General features: G+C 43.8%; 1 protein-coding gene and 1 long non-coding RNA gene across 2 annotated transcripts in view; one reads left to right on the plus strand and one right to left on the minus strand.

Annotated features, from left to right (window-relative positions):
• Positions 1–19567, minus strand: part of LOC115572765 (contactin-associated protein-like 4) — a 115901-nt gene that overhangs the window by 23376 nt on the left and 72958 nt on the right. The window contains 6 exon segments of the mRNA XM_030403200.1: positions 3483–3701; positions 7618–7788; positions 8489–8616; positions 9903–10065; positions 11316–11516; positions 13227–13346. Coding sequence (XP_030259060.1) covers positions 3483–3701; positions 7618–7788; positions 8489–8616; positions 9903–10065; positions 11316–11516; positions 13227–13346 — 1002 coding nt within the window.
• On the plus strand, positions 13915–17802 carry LOC115572766 (uncharacterized). Its single transcript, XR_003982152.1, has 2 exons — positions 13915–14411; positions 16410–17802. It is a non-coding gene; the product is annotated as an uncharacterized LOC115572766 (long non-coding RNA).

Genomic DNA, 19567 nt, shown 5'->3' on the forward strand with positions numbered 1-19567 from the left:
GTTACTGCAGCCATTTGCTCAGTTTTTTAAAGTTTATTAATTATTTGGTCTGGCGTTCGGGTGAACCCAGCCTTGGCCATCTCTTCCGAAAGTTGGTTTTATAGTTTGCTCTTTCTTGTCGAGGTCTCTAATTTCTCCTGGAATTCCGGTGATGCCCAAATCGCCACCAAACACTTAGTTTCTTCTGCCGACCACTGAACATTTTTCTTCTCCATCGTCTTCTCTGCTTTCTTTCCTTCTCGACACGCCCACTGATGATGTCACGGTTCCCAAGGAAAAACCAACTATTTTTAGGTTCCGCTGAGAACCGACTTTTCAGGTTCCGAACAAGTTATTTTTTCAGTCTGTACTTGCCGGCCGGTTCAAAGTTGCGTTCGGGAACCAGAACCGTGCCGGAGCCCTGCCAGCGTGAAACCCCTAAAAGATGCAAATTCAAATACAACAGAATTATTTCCTGAGTGTATTCATGCTTTATGTATACATGTTTATTGCCTCAATACCTGTGGATGCAGCCTCCTGCAGAGTAACAACAATTACATCACCTTGAACCCCGAACCTGTCTAATAACAGCAGGTTTTTTTTATTCAAACTAAATGGAATTACCGTGTCCTCCGGCACAACTCGCAGGATGCAGAGCAATAATATCTCCACATACCAGCCGACACCGAGGCCGATGCAGCGCCAATAAAACTACGGCTTATCTTTCCAGACCAGGCAATACGACAAGTAATGTGGAATGCCGCTCGCAATGAATGCAAAAGTCCTCCAACTGAAACCGCTGCGTGTGGATATTTTACACCTGCACATATCAGGGCAGTAAAGACAAGAACCGAGCAATCCTATGGTTTATAAATCCATGCGAGGCCATAAAACGGGTTGTTAATCTAAACGATGTGATTCACTGCCGTATAAATCTGTACAAGGAATAATTAAGGCTCTTAAATACTTATGAATTCACGGACGACAACAGCACCGTATCTATTTATCCACGCAGCTAAGGCGACCGACTAATAAATCTGCGGTGGGCTCATAAATGTGCATGTGATAACGCAGCACGACTATTCAAAAATGCATACATGGATTAAGAATCCCAAGAGAAGTAAACATTTTTCCACATGAATTTATCGGAGGCAGGATTACAGCTCGCCAATCAGATGCACACAGCTCATGACTGCACACAAACTGAGCTGTCAGTAATAAATATGTATTAATATATTGTGGACTTGTGCACATTTACATTACATGAAAACAGCCAATTCCCCCAATCGGCTTTCTCAAGGTCACTTTAGCAGGAAACAGATTATAAATGTTTTTATACGGATGAAGATGAAACATCTGTTACCAAACTATTCTGGGAAATAACGCTCTTACAACACATATAACTACATTTGACTCATCCCACCGGACTGTACTGATTATTCAGAGGTAAACATACGCGGGATGCAGCTTGTCGGTGACCTCAGAGCGGATTATCAGCTAAACACACTCAGCCAATCAGCGTCCAGCTCCTGTCTCCCCGCCGCCTTCATCCAATCTCGTCGCTGTGTGTCGGTTTGTTTTCCCTCCGCAGTTTGTGTTGACTGATATGAAGTGACACACATAATGTTTGCAGAATGATAAAACCTGATAATAACTGATGGATTTTCTTCACACAGGATCTCAAGTGATGAAGATGAACGCGGCTGCAGGACCGATGAAGCTCGCATCAGAGTCGATTAATCACACGACGGCTTAATGAATCAATTAGAGACCCTCGCTGCAAGAAACCACATCACACACTACACTTTATATTACTGCTCCCTGATGCATGCTTTATTTATTAACCGTGATTATTTTCAGTGTTCACAAACCACCGACTCAGCACTTTTATATATTCAATAGTGCTGAGCAGCTAATGGCGTTCAGCCAACAGCAGTTTAGTGCTTTGTAACTGAATATTTCTTTTCCTTGTAGACTTTGTAGGAAGAGGATTGTCTCGATTGGATCTCAGTATATTAAGAATTCACACAGTCGGGCTAAAAGGCCCGTAGAATAGATATTTAGAATCAGCACCTTTTTATTTCTAATGCAGCTGAGCCGACATTAAAAGAGAAACAAAAATACTTTTTTTTTTAAGCTCCGTCTGAGGATTTAATCCCAGTCTGATGGTAATCTGTACGATCACCTGAACTAACGGCTAATGACCTCTAAACTTCCATATCCCCCGAGTAAGTGTGTGTTAAAATGGGTTTTCTGTATTCACAGACTCTGAATGGAAATTAGTCAAACATGTGTGAAACAGCCACAGAGAGGAAACTCAGATTGCTTAACTTTGCATCTAAGCCAAAGTCTACTTATCCTACTTCTTCCAGTGTGACAGTTGATTGCGATTTATATCTATAAGTGTTGATTAGTTAGACGTACTCAATTTTTTTGTGTCCTTATTTCATGAAAGGTGTCCAGAGAAGCTTTTGGACAACGAGTGGTTGTTATGGAGCGGATGTTTTCAGGAGTAGTACCCCGTTTTGTTGTTATCACTCCACAGCGTTTAGAGTCAGATTACTGTAAATACACTAGTGTAGCAGAGCTTGGTTAACGTGCACATCTAACATCATGTTATTGTGTTATTATAACAAATCCTACAATGTCACCCAGCGTCAAAAGCTGTAGGATCCAGAATTATTAATTATTATTTAAATTTTTCACAATCTGAACACGACGGACAGATAAACACGTTTCACGACAGGTCAGTCAGTTAAATGATCCTTGTATTTCTGCATCTTAACATCACAAAACAATCCTTTCTTCGGCCTGCAACCGATAATTGGGTTTTAAATTTTCTCCTGGCGTATTACAAGTGTAGCTCACAGGCAGGATCAGTCGTCGTTGCTGCCCTCTGGTAGCTGGGAGTATTAATAAGCTCCACCACTACACTGATAATGAGCACAATTATTGATCAAATGCGATGGTTGTCTGAAACTTATACAGCTGTACTTTCCCTCGTAAGTAACTAGAAGTAGAAGAAGTAACTAGTGCTGTTCTAATAATGTGAAGTGAAGCATGCAGGATGGAGATCGTAGGTGAAAAACACTGAGGTTTCAAATTCTTGCAAAAATTGGTCCTGCGACTGTTTTGAACTTGAGAAGTTTTTCCTGCTGCGAGGCACTTAAAAAAATGTACTGACTAAAAGTTTCTGTGATCAAGCTGCTGACTTGAGGAGTCTGAAACACTGAACTGCTGCCTCTCTGGAGAGCGAAGAGGATATGAGACACGAGGCGAAGTGTGTTTTGTAATCGGTGCCTGAGAGACGCAGAGCGGCAGAAAGAGACTGTCGCTTTGGTCCCACCAGACCTGAGAAGGAGCCGTGAACCCGGCAGCACCGAGACTAATGAGGCCGAAATTCACACAGAGAACAACAAAGCGACAAAACAACAAGGCTATGGAGAGTTTCTGTCTCCCTGCCCAGCAAGAATCCAAAAACAAAAAGATAATCTCATCCTCACCGATGAACAGCTGGCTGTTGAGCTGCAGGTGGAAGTGTCCGTCGGCTGGAGCCTCCTGCGTGGCGGCAGGAAGGTCGTCCAGTCGGAGCGACGCCTCCTTGACGTTCCGCTCGGCTCGGACTCGGTGCCACCGGTTGTCGTCCAGCGGGACGCTCGACTCCACGCGGACCTCCAGCGGGCCGTTACCCACGTCGAAGGAGAACACCACCTGAGTGGAGGCTGATGGAGAGAATAGAAGAAGGTGGGAGAGGAAGAGAAGTCAAAAGAAAAAACAAATAAATCTCTGTATTCCCACCATCTGCTTCATCAAACAGAACTGATGAAACAGACGCATTTCATTGTGTAAAAGACATTTTTAAATTCCACCGACACATCAAACCGACAATACAGTGCTTTCATTACACCGCGACAACAGAAGATTCATTTTTAGCCTCCGCAGAACCAAATTTTAATCAAGGAAATGAATCCAGGCCTGCCAATCAACCAAAACCAATTTTCGTCTTGAATTAATCAATACCAGATCAACAAAGGGACAGTTGTGTCTTAATGAGGTTTCAAACTCGGCAAAAACAACATGTCCTGACTCCAAACAGCAGCAAAATGGAAATTTAATACTGATCTTATTTATAATTTCCCCCTTCTTTTGGACAAATTTGTATATTTTTAAAGTCCTGCCACTAAATCAACCAGCGCTGACATGAATGAGGATGTGAGGCTGAAGGAGGAATCTGTATTTTTACATAAAAAGATGGAACAAGTCTTCGCTTTCTAGCTGCACGTTTCCACACAGCTCCCGCACGCCGTCTCAGACCTGCCAATACTCCACGTGGGAATAGAGAACAGGAGCTTTAACAAGTAGGTACTGTTGGACTCGAGTGTACGGAGACCAAAACAAAGCAGATGTGGGGGGGGGGGTGTGGTGGTGGTGTAGGGCTCCCTGGAATGTGGTTTAATTACTCTTTCGCAGCAAAAACAACGAGCACAAAAGCCAACGGGGCTTGTAACTGAGGCAGCCCGGGTACAGTTCTCTAAGGATAACAACAAACAAAAGACTGCAGGGTCTGGCAGGAAGGCGTGTGCCGATTACGTGGAAGAACTCGCAATGTGAAAGGAAAAATGTGACGCAGCCAACCTCCCAGGTAGAAGCAGGTGCTGATTCTATTCTGGGCCTGCAGGCCTCCGCTGGTACATGTAATCAGGTCGTTGCACGTGTACGGTTTTAAAATAGTTGTACTTAACTTGAGAATTACCATTTTATACTTCTTTCTATTTATACTCCACCACGTTAGAGGGGAATGTTTTCGTCTCTACTACACTGTTTCTATATGAACTGTAGTTAAATGACATATACTGTATACATTATATATGATTATCAGTGAAATATAAAGTATTTATACGGATTGATTAAACTGATACAGAAACAAACAAGACTTTGCAGCATTAACAGGCTGTATACATGTGCAGGTACAGTATAATGATGTAACACTCTGATGTGTACTTAATGTGCACCGAGAGCATCCGTGACTTTCACGTTGTATTGTCCACAATGAGTTCAGTTGCATTGTGGGATATGTAGGAACCAGGTTCACTGCTCTGTGTCGCGCTCCTGTTGGAGTCATTACGGACGGTTTCAAAACAAATTGAAACAGCCGAACCAGAGATGTCACGTTTTTCATCCAACGCACTTTTTTAAAACCTGCTGCCCACATTTCCCACAATGCAACTTGGCCACTGAGTGACATCACTGAAGGCAATTCATCAGATTACACGCAGCTTCCTCTTCCTCAGGATTTATACTAACTTTATCACACATGCGGTAGTGATCTGCAAGACTAATAAACACACTTTAATGTATAGAATTGGTGGAGTAACCCTTTAAAATGCTACTCAAAAGTTAAAGTCCGGGATGAGATCTCCCAACTTTACATTTTTGTGGGGGAAATTCTCTCTTATAACGGACAACTTAACTCTTTTTTGTACTTTTATTTTGTAAAATTACAACAAGTATCTGAAATATTTGTATTTTTTGCAGCAGGTCTTGATGTTTTTTTTGCACTGCAGCTGTTGCCGCACAATGTCGGTGGTGAATCTTAAGATGATCGTCGTCTTCAACATGATACAGTCAGACAGGAACTATGGTGCTTTTTCTTTCCTTTTGAGATCCTTTATTCACAAACCAACCAGAGGAATGTCTGCACTTCATCGTTTGACCGCGTCCTTGCGAGATGCAATCAATAAGACCCGAGATGTGTGGAAAACATTTCTGTGTGGTATCTGTTCTGGTGATAAATCTGTTTGAGTGGTCTGAAGTGTTTTCAGTCCATAATTTGGTATCACTCAGTTTGCTTTAAACCTCAACCACAGTGATATAAAAAAGTACCAGGCACCATCACCAACTTTTGACAAAAGAAAACCCAAACAAGCGTGTGAAGCCGAGCCGACCCGTAAAGTTTCTCTCCGAGCTCCAACGCTCAGGACCGCGGCCGGCTCCACGGGCCTGTTGCTCCGTGCTGAACGTGTCCACTCCTCTCCAGTTGTCTGCTCCAACAGCAAAAGATTTACGAGGGCAAAGGCGAGGCAAACCCTCATCCTTCACGTTGCGCTGGTGGAAGGTGAGGACGTATTACTATGGGAGCCCAGGACAAGATGAAACAATAAACCCCCAGCATCCTGCGGTAACTTCATTTCTGAAATTGTCCTCCTCAGACTCCACAGCCCACAGTGTTGCAAAACGATCCGAGGAAACCGACAACAGAGGATCGGTATTCAGAGCTTGGAAACAACCACGCAGACAATAATTTCCCCGAGGAGAGAGAGAGACAGTGTCCCCGTATTAGATTCTCTTTGTCCCTTCAAATCTCATTTCGAAAAGACAAATTCCTCCGAAACGCAGCCAAAGAACAGCAAAGTAAACCAAACTAAAAAGGTTAAGTGAAGTAAAACGGCGTCAAAAGGACTCTTATAATGGATACAAGGCATCCAGAACACCGTCACACACCACCGCCGCCCATAAACATGGACGTCGTTCCAGCCGCGACACTGTGAGGACCATATGAGCACAAGGACACCTTGTTGGGTATTACAGCTATATTTTAAATGGCACATTATATGATGGGCTATAAACATACCTCTCTCTCACCGGCCACATTTCCATGGCACTCATAAACTAAATAACACCCTGTTGGTTATTGCTGTCATAATCTAAATGACACACTATGGCGCCCATAAATATGTGAATTACATGAGAGACAGGAATTAATGGAGGGTCGCGGCTGAAGTGTCCCCGAGAGTTCATAAAGCTGTAAAATTAAAAATGAGAGGAGGGCAAAAAAATAAAATAAATAAAGCTGTTCCCTTTTTTTTATGGATTTCATGGTGGATGCATTTTGTTTGTGTTGTGAATACAGTAATGTCCCACGAGGGGCCAGCGGTCGTGCATTCAACTGAAGTCTTTTGTGGTGGGGGGGAAGAAAATTGATCGGAGAACACAACAAACGATTCAACCTAATGCAGAACAAACACACGAGAGAGCAGCACAAGCTGCATACAAACCAGCCGCTCGATACGACAGCAGACTGCCAGTCACTCAAGTCCCGTACAGATCAACAAACAGGACCAACACAGGAAAATTATACAAAATTTCTCCTTCCACACGAGGGGAAACATCGATATTTTCATTTTTGTGTCATTGCACGCCTCCTTTGCAGCATCACAAGGCTGATTTCAACCTATCGGGGCGCAAAACACACGGCGGACGATCGAAGACGGGACGAAACAACGTTAAAGAGTAAAAAAGACTGTGGACCAGCACAAAATGTGGAGATTTGGCTTCCTGTGAATGAGACTCAACAAGCAACTATCTTCGTGGTGTGTTCAGGAACAGCTGGGACAAATCCAACTGTTTGTTTTAGCTTTTCACAGAAATGACCGGTAGAAATATCCTTCAGATGGATAGTTATTTTTATACTTTGAGTCCATTTCAGAGCCTGTACTTACACAAGTATCTGTATTTCTACTTGAGTTAAGAATAGGTGGACTTTCACCACCTCTGACAGTCGTGTGTTAAAAGACTCGCACATATCTAATCCCCTTAAACTGTATCTGATCCGGTCTTCATCCAGCAGCTTCTACTCACAGCTCAGTTCGATCCGGATGAAGTCTTTGATGCCGAGGTTCTCCAGGAACACGCCGGAGGAGGCCGTGGTCTTAAACAGGAAGGAGATGTCGGCGCTCAGCTCTCCGTGGAAGGTGGGGAAGTGGAGGTACGACGTCTCCTTGTCGAAAAACGCGGCGTTCCAGAAGTTCTCTGACAAAACAAGAGAGCTCAGTGTCAAGATCTTCGAATGGAGATCACAGCAGAAATGAGCCCGTTTGAATCGGCTGAAAACACAAAATGTGCAGAGATTCTGGATGTGCTTCAATGTGTCATATTTAACTCTCTGTTTGAAATAAAGTAAACAGCGTTCACTTTAATCTGTTTTGAAGACATGGGTCTCAATCAAAACAGAAAAAGACGTAAGTAGCGTGGGATCATGGGAGTTATTGTCTTGAAGTTAAACAACCAACATCGCCATGAAAGTCTCTCTCTGTGCATCAGGTGCACATTATCACGGACGAGGTTTTTCATTTTATGTTCTTTCTTACTCTGTTAATGTTTCCTTAAAGTTGTAGAGACAGATGACCGAATGAAACACACATTTACCTTTAAGAAAATGAAATGTTCGAACACTGATTGAATGTTTGGGATGATGTCAGGACACAACTCAACAAAATATGCATTGGAGGTTGAGTTTTAAGAAAGTTTAATGCAGAAAAATGTTTAGTTTTTAAAGGAATAGTTCGACTTGGACGACTCTCGCCTTCTGTTTCCAGCCTTTTATGTCGTGCTAAGCTAATCGGCTGCTGGCTTTAGCATCAGTCATGCAGCGACAGTCATTTCCATACCGAGACGTCTTCTCTCATCTCAGAAATCGTGTGTAACTAGGCAACTGGAGGACTTGACTTACTGTCTCCATGACAACGGAGCGGCCCCACCCTGTAGGCGGCCTCTGACCCGGGCCTCTGGATGTCACCCAGCACCAGAGACCGGACGGGGAGGCTCTCCTTGTGCGTGAGCAGGCCGGAGTCTTCAGTCCTGGAAGAGGAAAAACCAACACACATCACTCACAGATCCCAAACTACGATGATCTGCATGCAGAGATGTATCTGCGCTTGTGTTTTCCTCTTACATCTCTCTTGTGACAGTATTACATGTTGTAACCAGCTGATGTAAACATTGCACCGTATAGTTGCAGTCTCTCAGGGACCTATTTATTCCCCCCAAAAAACTGAATTATAACCATCTTGACAGTCAGCATCCATCCCTGGCAGTTTGTGAAACCGCTACTCCCGAAACACAACACCACCTGTCCGTTTGACGCCCACATGCAGCTCTGTGCCCCCGCGAGATAATCCGCCCGTTAGCCTCGTAGCGAAAGAGGAGTTGTGTTATAAAAATACATCCAGGACTGGAAGGACTGGAAGCGAGACGTGTGCACAGCACTTTGTGTGTCTGATGAAATATTGAGGAGCGGCAGCGGCAGCTCCGGTCTGCAAAAATAGAGTCGGCGTTGCACAAACAGTTTGAAATGGGAAAGAGATGGAAGGAAGGAAGTGAAGCAAAGACAGGATTGTTTACAACATGTGGAAAAGGTTGAAACAGTTTTGTATTCGCAGCTGCTCGATTTATCCCGGTCGACTCGTTGTTTGCCGCCACAGTTGCAGGTCAAAACTTCTAAATATGCAGTTTCTTTAATTTGATTCAGTAAAAATACACCAAATCATCTCCAGATCTGCAACTGCATCCTACATCCTAACAAAGTTTTCTTTAATGGATTTTAGAACAAATCAGAACATTGCAATAACAGTTCCTTCCCTTGCTTTTGTTTAAGTTGGTTTCTCATAATCAAAACATCATTCTGTCTTTATCTACTAAATAAAGTCCATGTTTCGGTCTTTGTTTCACACATTCACTTGCGCAGACGTTTGTTTAAAAAAATGAAGACGTACCTCATCACTTCTTTTGTTATTGTTAGAAGAAATTCCTAACAGTGTATTTCTGAATGAGTTACAACATTTTCCAAGCGCTGCAGCGGATCAGAGCCGGGCTAGCTCAGGGTGCAAAGCTGGAGAAATAAACACCACTGCTGATACAGAATTCATAGGATGTGACTCAGACACAACGTCTGAATGATCAGTTAATGTTTTAAAGTCTAAGTCTAGTTTGCCGACTACCCAGAAGTAACGATTGTCAACCAAATGAAACACAAACCAGTGGATTCTCTCGGTTTGATCACTGATAGACACATAATGTAAGTACACAACTCGACAAAGTACGTAACAGAGTTCTAGTTGTTTTAATATGTGTGAAGTGTTCAGTACCACTCCATGCGGTCGGCGTCACAGTTGCAGTAGTGTTGTGGGTCAACACAGTCGCCCTGCAGGCCGCAGGCGCACTGCTGGCTGCCTGGCTGAGCTCCGCCCCAGTACGTCTGGACCCGACCGGCACCGGGACCGCCGAGCCACCAGCTGAACGGAGAACCCTCTGAAACACACACACACACACACACACACACACACACACACACACACAATCCACAACAACAACAACAACATTACTATTCTGCTCAACAGTGAAACATTTACAGGTTCGGCTGAAATACCGAAGCGGCACTCAAACATGATGCATTCAGAGACGGGACGCAAAAACAGAAACATGAAACTTTTCCACCTCCTCTGGGGACGAAGCTGCAGACTCAATCTTGGCTCTCACAATCAAAACTGGAAACACTTTTTAGAAAATATATCGAGGCGCATAAATAAAAAAAAAAGTCTTCTGTTAGGAGTTGGAGCATCATTAAAATGAGAACGTTGTGAGTTCGGGGTCGGAAGAGGTCGATCCGTTCCCTCATTACAAAAAAGAAAAAATCAATAACATCCCTCTACATCGCTTTTTTAATGTGTTTTACTGGAACATTTTCTGCACAACAACAACATCAGTAAGTCCATAAATACAGCTTATAGATGTTTTTCAGCACGTACTGTTCTCGACTTGTCATTAGATGATCAGACTGAAGTTTGATCGGCAATAACACTTGATTATAAGCCAACGAATGCCCAGAAAGTAAAAACCCTCCCTTCACACATCCGTCTGTTTCTTCCCCTCCCCTTGTTTTCCTTCCAACTGTAACCAGACTGAAGACACAGGATTTAGATTGTAACGCTAAAAACAAATGTTGAGTTTAGCAAAATGCAAATATAAACATTTACTCTTGTTTCCTTGGAAAATCTCAGCCAATTAATGACTTTGTCAGCGCGATGCAGACAGAAAGAAACATACAGACGAGCTAAGTGGGACTTAAAGCAGGCGATGTTTAAACAAAATCGCGCGCAATCCATTAATCCGGCTGACTGGTGAAGAGGAGGGAAATCCTCGGAGGATGAATGAGTCTGAAGCAACGAGCGTAACAATCGTTTTGTTTCGTCTGGTGGGGAGAGAAAGATGTGTGGAGCCGCGGGGAGCTGAGATCGTTTCATATCGCAGCTTTTGTTTTTATAAAACAAAACAAAAGATAAACGCCTCATAACTCACCCTGACAAAACTTTAATGCAAAGATTGGGTACACATATTTGTCTTACATGGTGTGCATTCAGTGTTTACAACTTGAATGAATCAGAGTTTTTCTATTTGTTTTGCCCTCGTTTAGTCTGAGTCGAACAAAACCTCCAGTAAGAAACCTGGTGAAGTTACCCAGAGACATGACGGTAACAGAGCTGAACAAAATCAGGCTTCACCTGGAGTGTTGAGGAGGCGGGACCTCCTGCACTGGTAGGACAGCTCCTGCTCGCAGTGCTCCGATTGGCTGATGGCAACCGATAGCTGCTCCTCTTCAGTTGCGTAGTCAAAGTGAACCGAATGCTGGTTTCCCAGCGAAGACGGTCGGAGTCTGGTGGCCTCTGTGTTGTTGTGCTGGATCACCATCCACGTGTTCTCCTCTGCAGGGACGGACACAAACGTCACGAGGATGCAAATATAATACACGATGTGGTCAAAGGTGTTTTGGCTTCAAAGGTCTGGGAGGTTTTTCTCTTTTTCTCTTTTTCTTTTTTCTCTTTTGTGTCTCACTCTTTACAACCTTTCTGTCTTCCACAGGTTAATGCGGTTGGTTCCAGGTAACCAGGCAAAGAAGTTACCCTTCTTTAATCACTCATGTCAAACCATCTTAGTCTACCGATAAAGGCATGATAAATATGTGAAAGCAAAAAACCTCAAGATTTTGTGGTCTACGGAAGCCCTAAAGGGCCATGCATTCATACATTTTATTTCCTCTGTTTTCCCGTGATAAGTTAATTTCATTTGTTTTCTTGAGATCTCGAGTTATTATCTCGAAATAACAACTGCCATTTTCCCGAGACAACGGGATAATTTTCTTGAGATCTCGAGATAACGAAACTTTGCTTTCCCGAGATAACTATGTAATAAATTTCAGATCTCGAGATAATGACTGTGATATGATTCAGCTATGTCGGCAGCGCAATCTAAGTGAGCCTGATGTCGTCGTTGACTACATCGCTGACCAGCTACGAGGTCCCGGGTGTCTCCATGGATACCGAATGCCTGGGGCCTCGTAGCTGAAGCTTTGCTAACCGTCTTTTTAGATTACGCACACTAATGTGTATATTATCTGTAATAGCAAGGCATAATGCTGTTTCAGCCTGTGTCAGACCTTGATTGAAAAGATATGTGACGCAGTGATCGATATGCTCCTGCTCCTCTGACATTGCTACACTGAATGATGTTTCCTGCAGTGATTTAATATACTACACTATCGTTTTGTTTTCTCAAGATCTCAAATTAATGATACCGTTATCTCAGGAAAACGGAGGAAATTAAATGTATGAATGCATGGCCCTTTGGGGCTTCCGTAGATGTCCACTGTGGGGCTTGGTCACTTCCAAAAAATAAAGACCTCCATGTTATTCTTCATTTAACTATCTATTTTTATCCAGTATTTTATTGTTAAAGTGTGTTTCACATTGATGTGTGCAATCTAGTGACCACTGGTTGCCATTACATGAAGTCTGGACTTCATCACGACATTGGAGAGTATCTTGTATCCTGGCAGTGACTGGGAATTTAAACTACACGCATTTAAAGATGAGCAAGTTTATAAATTGTTACAGGTACATGGATGGATTCATTTGCACTGCATCACCTCAGGCCCACTTCAACATGGAACTGTTCTGATTATGAAAATCTGATTAAATCAAATCATTTTGTTTATTAACAAAAAATACTTCTGAGTCTTGTGTGTGTTGATGAGAATTGTGATTAAAAGTTGAACCGCGAAAGATTTTTCCAGTTTCATGAGTTGGTCTGAAGTTTGGGAATGACGTTCAAACAATCGTGTGTGATTGTGAAATCGCGGTTCTCCGTGTTTTGTACGTGAGAAACAAATTAAAAGATTAACAGAGAGGAAACATGAAGAAAGAAAGGCACAACAATAGAAGAATCAGCATTATTCAAATTTATACAATTATGTAAATCGTGTAGAGCTCTGACACAGATGGCAAGAAAGATTCATCAGAAGAAAATAAACTCTATGATGACGGAAGATTAAAAAAAGCTCAACATCATTATTGATTATGTGCAATTAATCATAAATAATGTAAGTAGTGACACAAGAATGAGAGAGTGTGTGTCACCTGTCATGTTGCAGTAGACCAGCTGCGGTCTGATTGGTCCGCTGCCGTCCACGTCGATGTAGAAATGTCCCGACGTGTTGCCGTTGTGTTTGTACGCCTCGCAGGACTGTTCGTACACAGCTGGGAGAGGAAAAGAAATAACGAGATCAGCTCCGAGCCCGAATCACGTCGACATCGCGGCGTCAGGAGCGGCAGAGCTGCAGAGGATTATGGGTACTGCTTCATATGTATGCGTCTCCACTGAATCAACGTCTCATAACCGGGAGTGAAGACAATCATCTCAAGTTTTATGTCTGCAGCAGCGTCCCCATAAAGTCAAGATGACTCCAGCTGGAGAGGACAGTTATGACTGATGGGAGAACAAAGACGCAATAAATAAAACTTCAGCCCGTTATCAGCGCCTGCATCTTCCTCTCCACCTCCAGAAGTCTGCCTCTCCAAATCCATTTCTAAAGGTTCTGTTGGAAAAATGTAACCAAGATATTATCAGTTTCTCGCATAGCTTTTGTATTTAATCAACATTCTTGCTCTATCAGCAGAAAGCTACAAGGTCACATGAGTGGACAAATCCGATGAGGAACAGCGTCTTGCTGTTCAACCACAGGGTGAAGCTATACCGTTTATGTGTGAATAACAACTGTCTATGTATGTATGTATGTCGTGCAAAGCACAGAACATGCCTGAAACAAAGAAGGTGGGAGCGTAACGTTACACCTCATTAACCACAGAAATGTATATGTGCCTGAATCTTGCATAGCAACACTCTGCAACTTGTTATCTTGTAAGAACCAATCATATGCGATCACGCCCAAATGTATGACAATAAAAGATGTGCATGGGGAAGAACTCGTTGGAACGCTGATGGTCAGACTCACAGTGCTGACCTCCGTGCTTCCCCTTTGCAAAGAAAGACAAACTCTGAGTCCGTGTCTGTTTGTGATTGTTTTATTCAGTGTTAAACCTAACATTTCTTGGTGCCGTAACCCGGATCCCAACATACCAGCTCTGCCAGAAGGAGGACGACACACCGAAGCCCGTCGACGGCCAGGACCACAACAGGTGGCCTGAAGGAAAGCCCGGGGGAGTGAATTCTCCGCTCGGCCGGTAGTATAGACGTCCCCTCCAACTGAACAGGGCTGGATTGACGGGATCCGGACAGACATACCAGACCGGACTGCAGATAAAGTGAGTATACTGAGCATGGTTATGCTGAAATAACCCGAGTAGAATAAGTGGCGCTGAAGGACCACAAGGGAATAAAATAGGCTAAAAACTAAATAGTGATGTGTAGTATCCCATGAGTTGAAGCAGCAGCACTGACCGAACCCTTAACGGTGTCAACGTAAATCAGTGGCCTGTTGAAGTAGACCATGGGCGCTAAACACTGAAAAACACTATACAGAGTGAGGTAAAAAAGCCTATGAGGTAAAAAGGCCTAGGAACAATATTGTAAGGAATAGTACGACGTCTAATAAAAATGGGTAACTGTAATAACAGTTGTGGGTCCAAAAAGGACCGAGAGGCCTCGGGTGATGAGAAGTTCATGCAGCAACTCCATCCCCACAGTGTACAGTATCTAAAAAAATGGAAAAAAAAGTACGGTATAACAGGTCGACTTAGAGTAGAAGAATTAAAAGAGCTGGTCTCGCGTTTAGAAGCGAGCGTAGTCGCTAAACGTGGTAGAAAAAAAGATAAGCGAATGGATGAATTAAGGAACGCTAAAAAGTGGCTCGAACAGGCGGAGAAAAGGCAACAGAACGTGAATAAACAAAAGCAGGAAAGGCAGAAAAATAAAGATGCCAAGGTACTGTTTGTACGAAAAGAAGATAATGAAACAGTGGTGGGGGGAACCTTTTCCCCTCCCTACTCACCCCCTCCACTTTCACCTCCAACCCCTCCTTCTCCGACTCCACATGCAGCTGTAGGCGGAGAGCCCAGTCGTGCGGTACAGACTGACTCCCCTGAGAATGTTGAAACATTTTATCCAAAAGATAAGTTGAAGGCTGCAGCCAAGAAAACAGATTCTAAAGAATCCACTCAACATGCTCTCCGAAAAAGAGAGACTTTACAAACTCCAATCCGATACAGGCTCGGGCCAGAATCTCCATATGAAACCTACCCTATGATTCAGGTTCCGAATCCCAATACAGCCAACGGGCAGAGACCAACTATGTATGTATTTAGGCCCTGGAATCTGCAGGAGGCTGCAAACGCCGTAGCCGGCATCCCAAGCCCCGAAGAAGACCCCGAAGAATGGGTAACAAATATGACTGACCTCATCCACTCTTACAGACTAAATGGGCATGAAGCTGGGGAGGCAATACAGTCGGCTCTAGCTAGAAAATGGGCAAGGGTTAAAGGGAATTATACAGGCCGAGCTGACGACGGAACAATACATTCTTATCCTGAAGACGGTACTCTGACGGGGGGCTATAAAGATAACCTCGACGCTTTATTCGGCCGCATTAAAACAACGTTCGCCAAGAGAGCAGATTATGCCCGCATAGCCGCAGTTAAACAAAAACCCGGCGAAGACCCCGATGATTTTAAAGCCCGAATGGAAAACGTTTTCCGGGCTAACAGCGGCATTACTCATGATGAGGACGAAAAAAGTGCTTACCAACAACACCTCAAACTAGCTATAATAAACGGACTCCAGCCAGGCGTAGCCGCCTGGGTGCGAAGACGTTATATAGGGCTAGATACCGCTAGCATCCCAGATACGATGCAGTGGGTTAGACGTTCTGAGAGCGCAGACCCCAATGCGTGTCATCGATGTGGGAAACGTGGACATTGGTCCAGGGAATGTAGATCTGGCCGGGGAGGCTACAGGGGTAGCTACATGGGTAACCAAAGACGCAAATCAGGGTGGGGAGACAGAAGGCCTGACAATCAATCAGCCCCAAATGACTGGGATAGAAGTTGCAAAAGCAGCCGCGGTCGGCTCTTTCGGGAAGTCAGATACTTATAACTCTGAGCCTGATGACTCCCTTATCACCCGTGACGTTATCATAGACATGCAGAAGGCCGCACGGAAGGGCGTTTAAACTTCCAGCTTTCTCCTCAGAAATCGAGAAAGCAGATGAAGAAACAACATTAGCAGAACACATGAGGAAGCTGTTCTCAGAAAAACAAGTGTCAAATGCAAATTTACTGCCGTCTGATTCCTCTCCCCTCCCCCAGGAAATCCCGAAGGTGGTGCCAGGCGATTGGGTGTTCGTAAAAGTCATGAAGAGGAAGTGCTGGTCCAGCCCACGGTGGGAGGGGCCTTACCAAGTGCTACTGACGACGCCCACTGCTGTGAAAGTTGCAGAAAGAACCACGTGGATTCATCTCAGTCACTGCAAACTACAGCCGCTTCCTACCTCAACTGAGTAGTGGGGAAGTCTGGGCTACAAAGGGGCTTGGCCGTATAGAAGCCAAGCGTCTCAAACCCAGTGAAGAAACCAACCGATCCCTGCTCTATCAGGAGGTCAGGAAAAGGCTCGGACAATGTAGGACGCCCTGGCCAACGTCACCCTAGCCCTCGGGCGCTCACTGGCGAAGGAACAGCGCAGCATCCGTGAAATGGTGATGCAGAATCGCATCGTCCTCGATCTACTGGCGGCGTCACAAGGAGGAGTGTGCACCATCATTGGAGAAACCTGCTGTACATATATTCCGGACGGTCTCAGCGATGGAGGAGAAACACATAGAGCGTTACAAAATCTCACCGACCTCCAGAGGTATGTACTGGACAACACCCCAGGGGCGTCACCTCCAGCTGTCTGGTTAGACAGACTGTTTTCCAGCTCCTGGTGGCAAGTCTTACTCAAAGCATTAGCCCCTGTTATCATTGTACTTGTATTAATTTGCCTGGTTGTATCATGTCTACTGCCATGTCTTCGATCGATGTTGGAAAAAATGATTGAAAGAAGTTTTGTGCAAATGCAATTACTGTCACATAACTATGAGCCTGTACCAACTGAAGGATAAAACTTTAAAGTTGGAATGTCTGAAAGTGTTGTTTGAACCAAAGCACAATGATGACCTTACTGAAACTGTGAATAACAGGTAGTAAATGTCTGGAAAAAAAAAAAAAAAAAAAACTAGTTCAAAACTGATAAACAGGAGGGAAATGTTGGAAAAATGTAACCAAGATATTATGAGTTTCTCGCATAAGCTTTTGTATTTAATCAACATTCTTGCTCTATCAGCAGAAAGCTACAAGGTCACCTGAGTGGACAAATACTATGAGGAACAGCGTCTTGCTGTTCAACCACAGGGTGAAGCTAAACTGTTTATGTGTGAATAACAACTGTCTATGTATGTATGTATGTCGTGCAAAGCACAGAACATGCCTGAAACAAAGAAGGTGGGAGCGTTACGTTACACCTCATTAACCACAGAAATGTATATGTGCCTGAATCTTGCATAGCAACACTCTGCAACTTGTTATCTTGTAAGAACCAATCATATGCGATCACACCCAAATGTATGACAATAAAAGATGTGCATGGGGAAGAGCTCGTTGGAACGCTGATGGTCAGACTCACAGTGCTGACCTCCGTGCTTCCCCTTTGCAATGAAAGACAAACTCTGAGTCCGTGTCTGTTTGTGATTGTTTTATTCAGTGTTAAACCTAACAGTTCCCACACCTGTTTATCTTTCTTCTTCTGCGCAGCCAAAGGCCTTTTATTCATCACAGTTCCTCAGTGTCATTAGGAAAAAAAAAAAAGGTTTTCACAGAAACATCAGCACTAAAAGATGAGACCAGAGGTGAACCGTGTGGGAAACTCTCCTCGTTCTGTCTCGAGGATTTTAACTCGAGGGAATTTGGCGCAGAATGAGTAAATCTCAGCCTATTACCATCCATTCACTGTTTGGCAGTTTAGTCACGGCTACAGTCTCATTAACCTCCATCATATCACTCATTAAACAAACAGGTTTTTTATAAATCTTCCACAGTTGCTGAGCCGGGCATCAAATGAAGCTCACAAATTGGTCGCTTGATTTGAAAAATGTTCCCCTGGCTGCAGCCAAGACCCTGAAAACACAAGGACACGGCTTTTGTTGTTCAGTCGTAACTCACAATTTGCAGCAGCTTCACTTAAGGCATAAAAAAAAACTGTATAAGTGCTGAACAATATGGCTCCTGAGTGCATCTGTGATTGGCAACCCTGGAATCACAGATTTTCTGCCGTTTTGAAGTTCAGGCTGTGAGCTGTAAGCCTCTTTGCCACTTGGAGCTGCCAACTTGAAAAGTGCCTTAAACACTCTTGACATGAGAGAGCTGACATGTACATAAAAGTACCAACACAGAGAAATTACCAGCAGCCTCCAGGCCCGTTCTACTCATCCATTTTTCATGCCTCTTTTTTCTTAACGTGCTCCAGCGACATTACTCTTCTGTGGTAGAGTCGTATCTTTTGATACTTCTTTCTGCACAAGATAAAAGTGACTGCGCATAAAAGAAAAACTCATCATCGGCCTTTCTAGCGCTGTTTCTCTCTCACATTGTGCCTCTCATCACTTCATTGTAATTTCCATTTTATCCATCACAGCTTTGTTGCTATATTCTGTTTTTTAGATCAGCCAGCAACCCTTTTTTGGTACTTATCACCAGTTCGACTGAAAAAGCCACCAGGGTTAGTCACTGTCTGGTTTAATACGGGACATATAAAGTCTTAAAGGTCAACTGATAAAAAGAGCTCAGTAGCAGCATTTTCCTGAGCGATGCCTGTGTAGAGGAAATGACAGAAATGTAGAGATGAGAAACAGGCTGTTCTTGCCTCTTTAACAGCCGTCTCATAGCTCACCAGCTGATTTTGGTCTTAGCTAAACTTCACAAAATGACTAGAAGCACAAGAAACAGCTAGTTCCCGAATCAAATCACACACTGGATTCAATGTCCTGCGCTTCGTTCGCCCTCCAGCCACACGGACCAGCTTCCTGTGACTCGTGTGCATCAGAAAAAAACAACTTAAAGGGATATTCCGGTGTAAATTTAATCCATGGTCTAACACACTGTGAAACTGTGTTAGACTCCCTCTCGAGTCTTAGCTGGATTTCTATTGTGAAGCTAAAAACAGACTTCAACTCTCCTCCATCAGCTTCCGGGTCGGGGAAGTCCCGACGCGTCGATTACCGAGTGCAGTTAGAAATGCTCAGTTCCGTTCTTTTCCCTGTCCGCTCTAGATAATAACTGTTATAAACTGGCAGGTAAGACACATACGAACTTTGATTGCTTTTCCATGGAGTCATAATCAAACATTTTCATCCATGAGCCGCGGAACTCTACTGCACTCGGTAATCGACTCGTCGGGACTTCGCGCCAACAGGAAGCTGCTGCAGAAGAGTGG

Source organism: Sparus aurata, chromosome 21 (assembly GCF_900880675.1).
Source record: "Sparus aurata chromosome 21, fSpaAur1.1, whole genome shotgun sequence".
Lineage (NCBI taxonomy): Eukaryota > Metazoa > Chordata > Actinopteri > Spariformes > Sparidae > Sparus > Sparus aurata.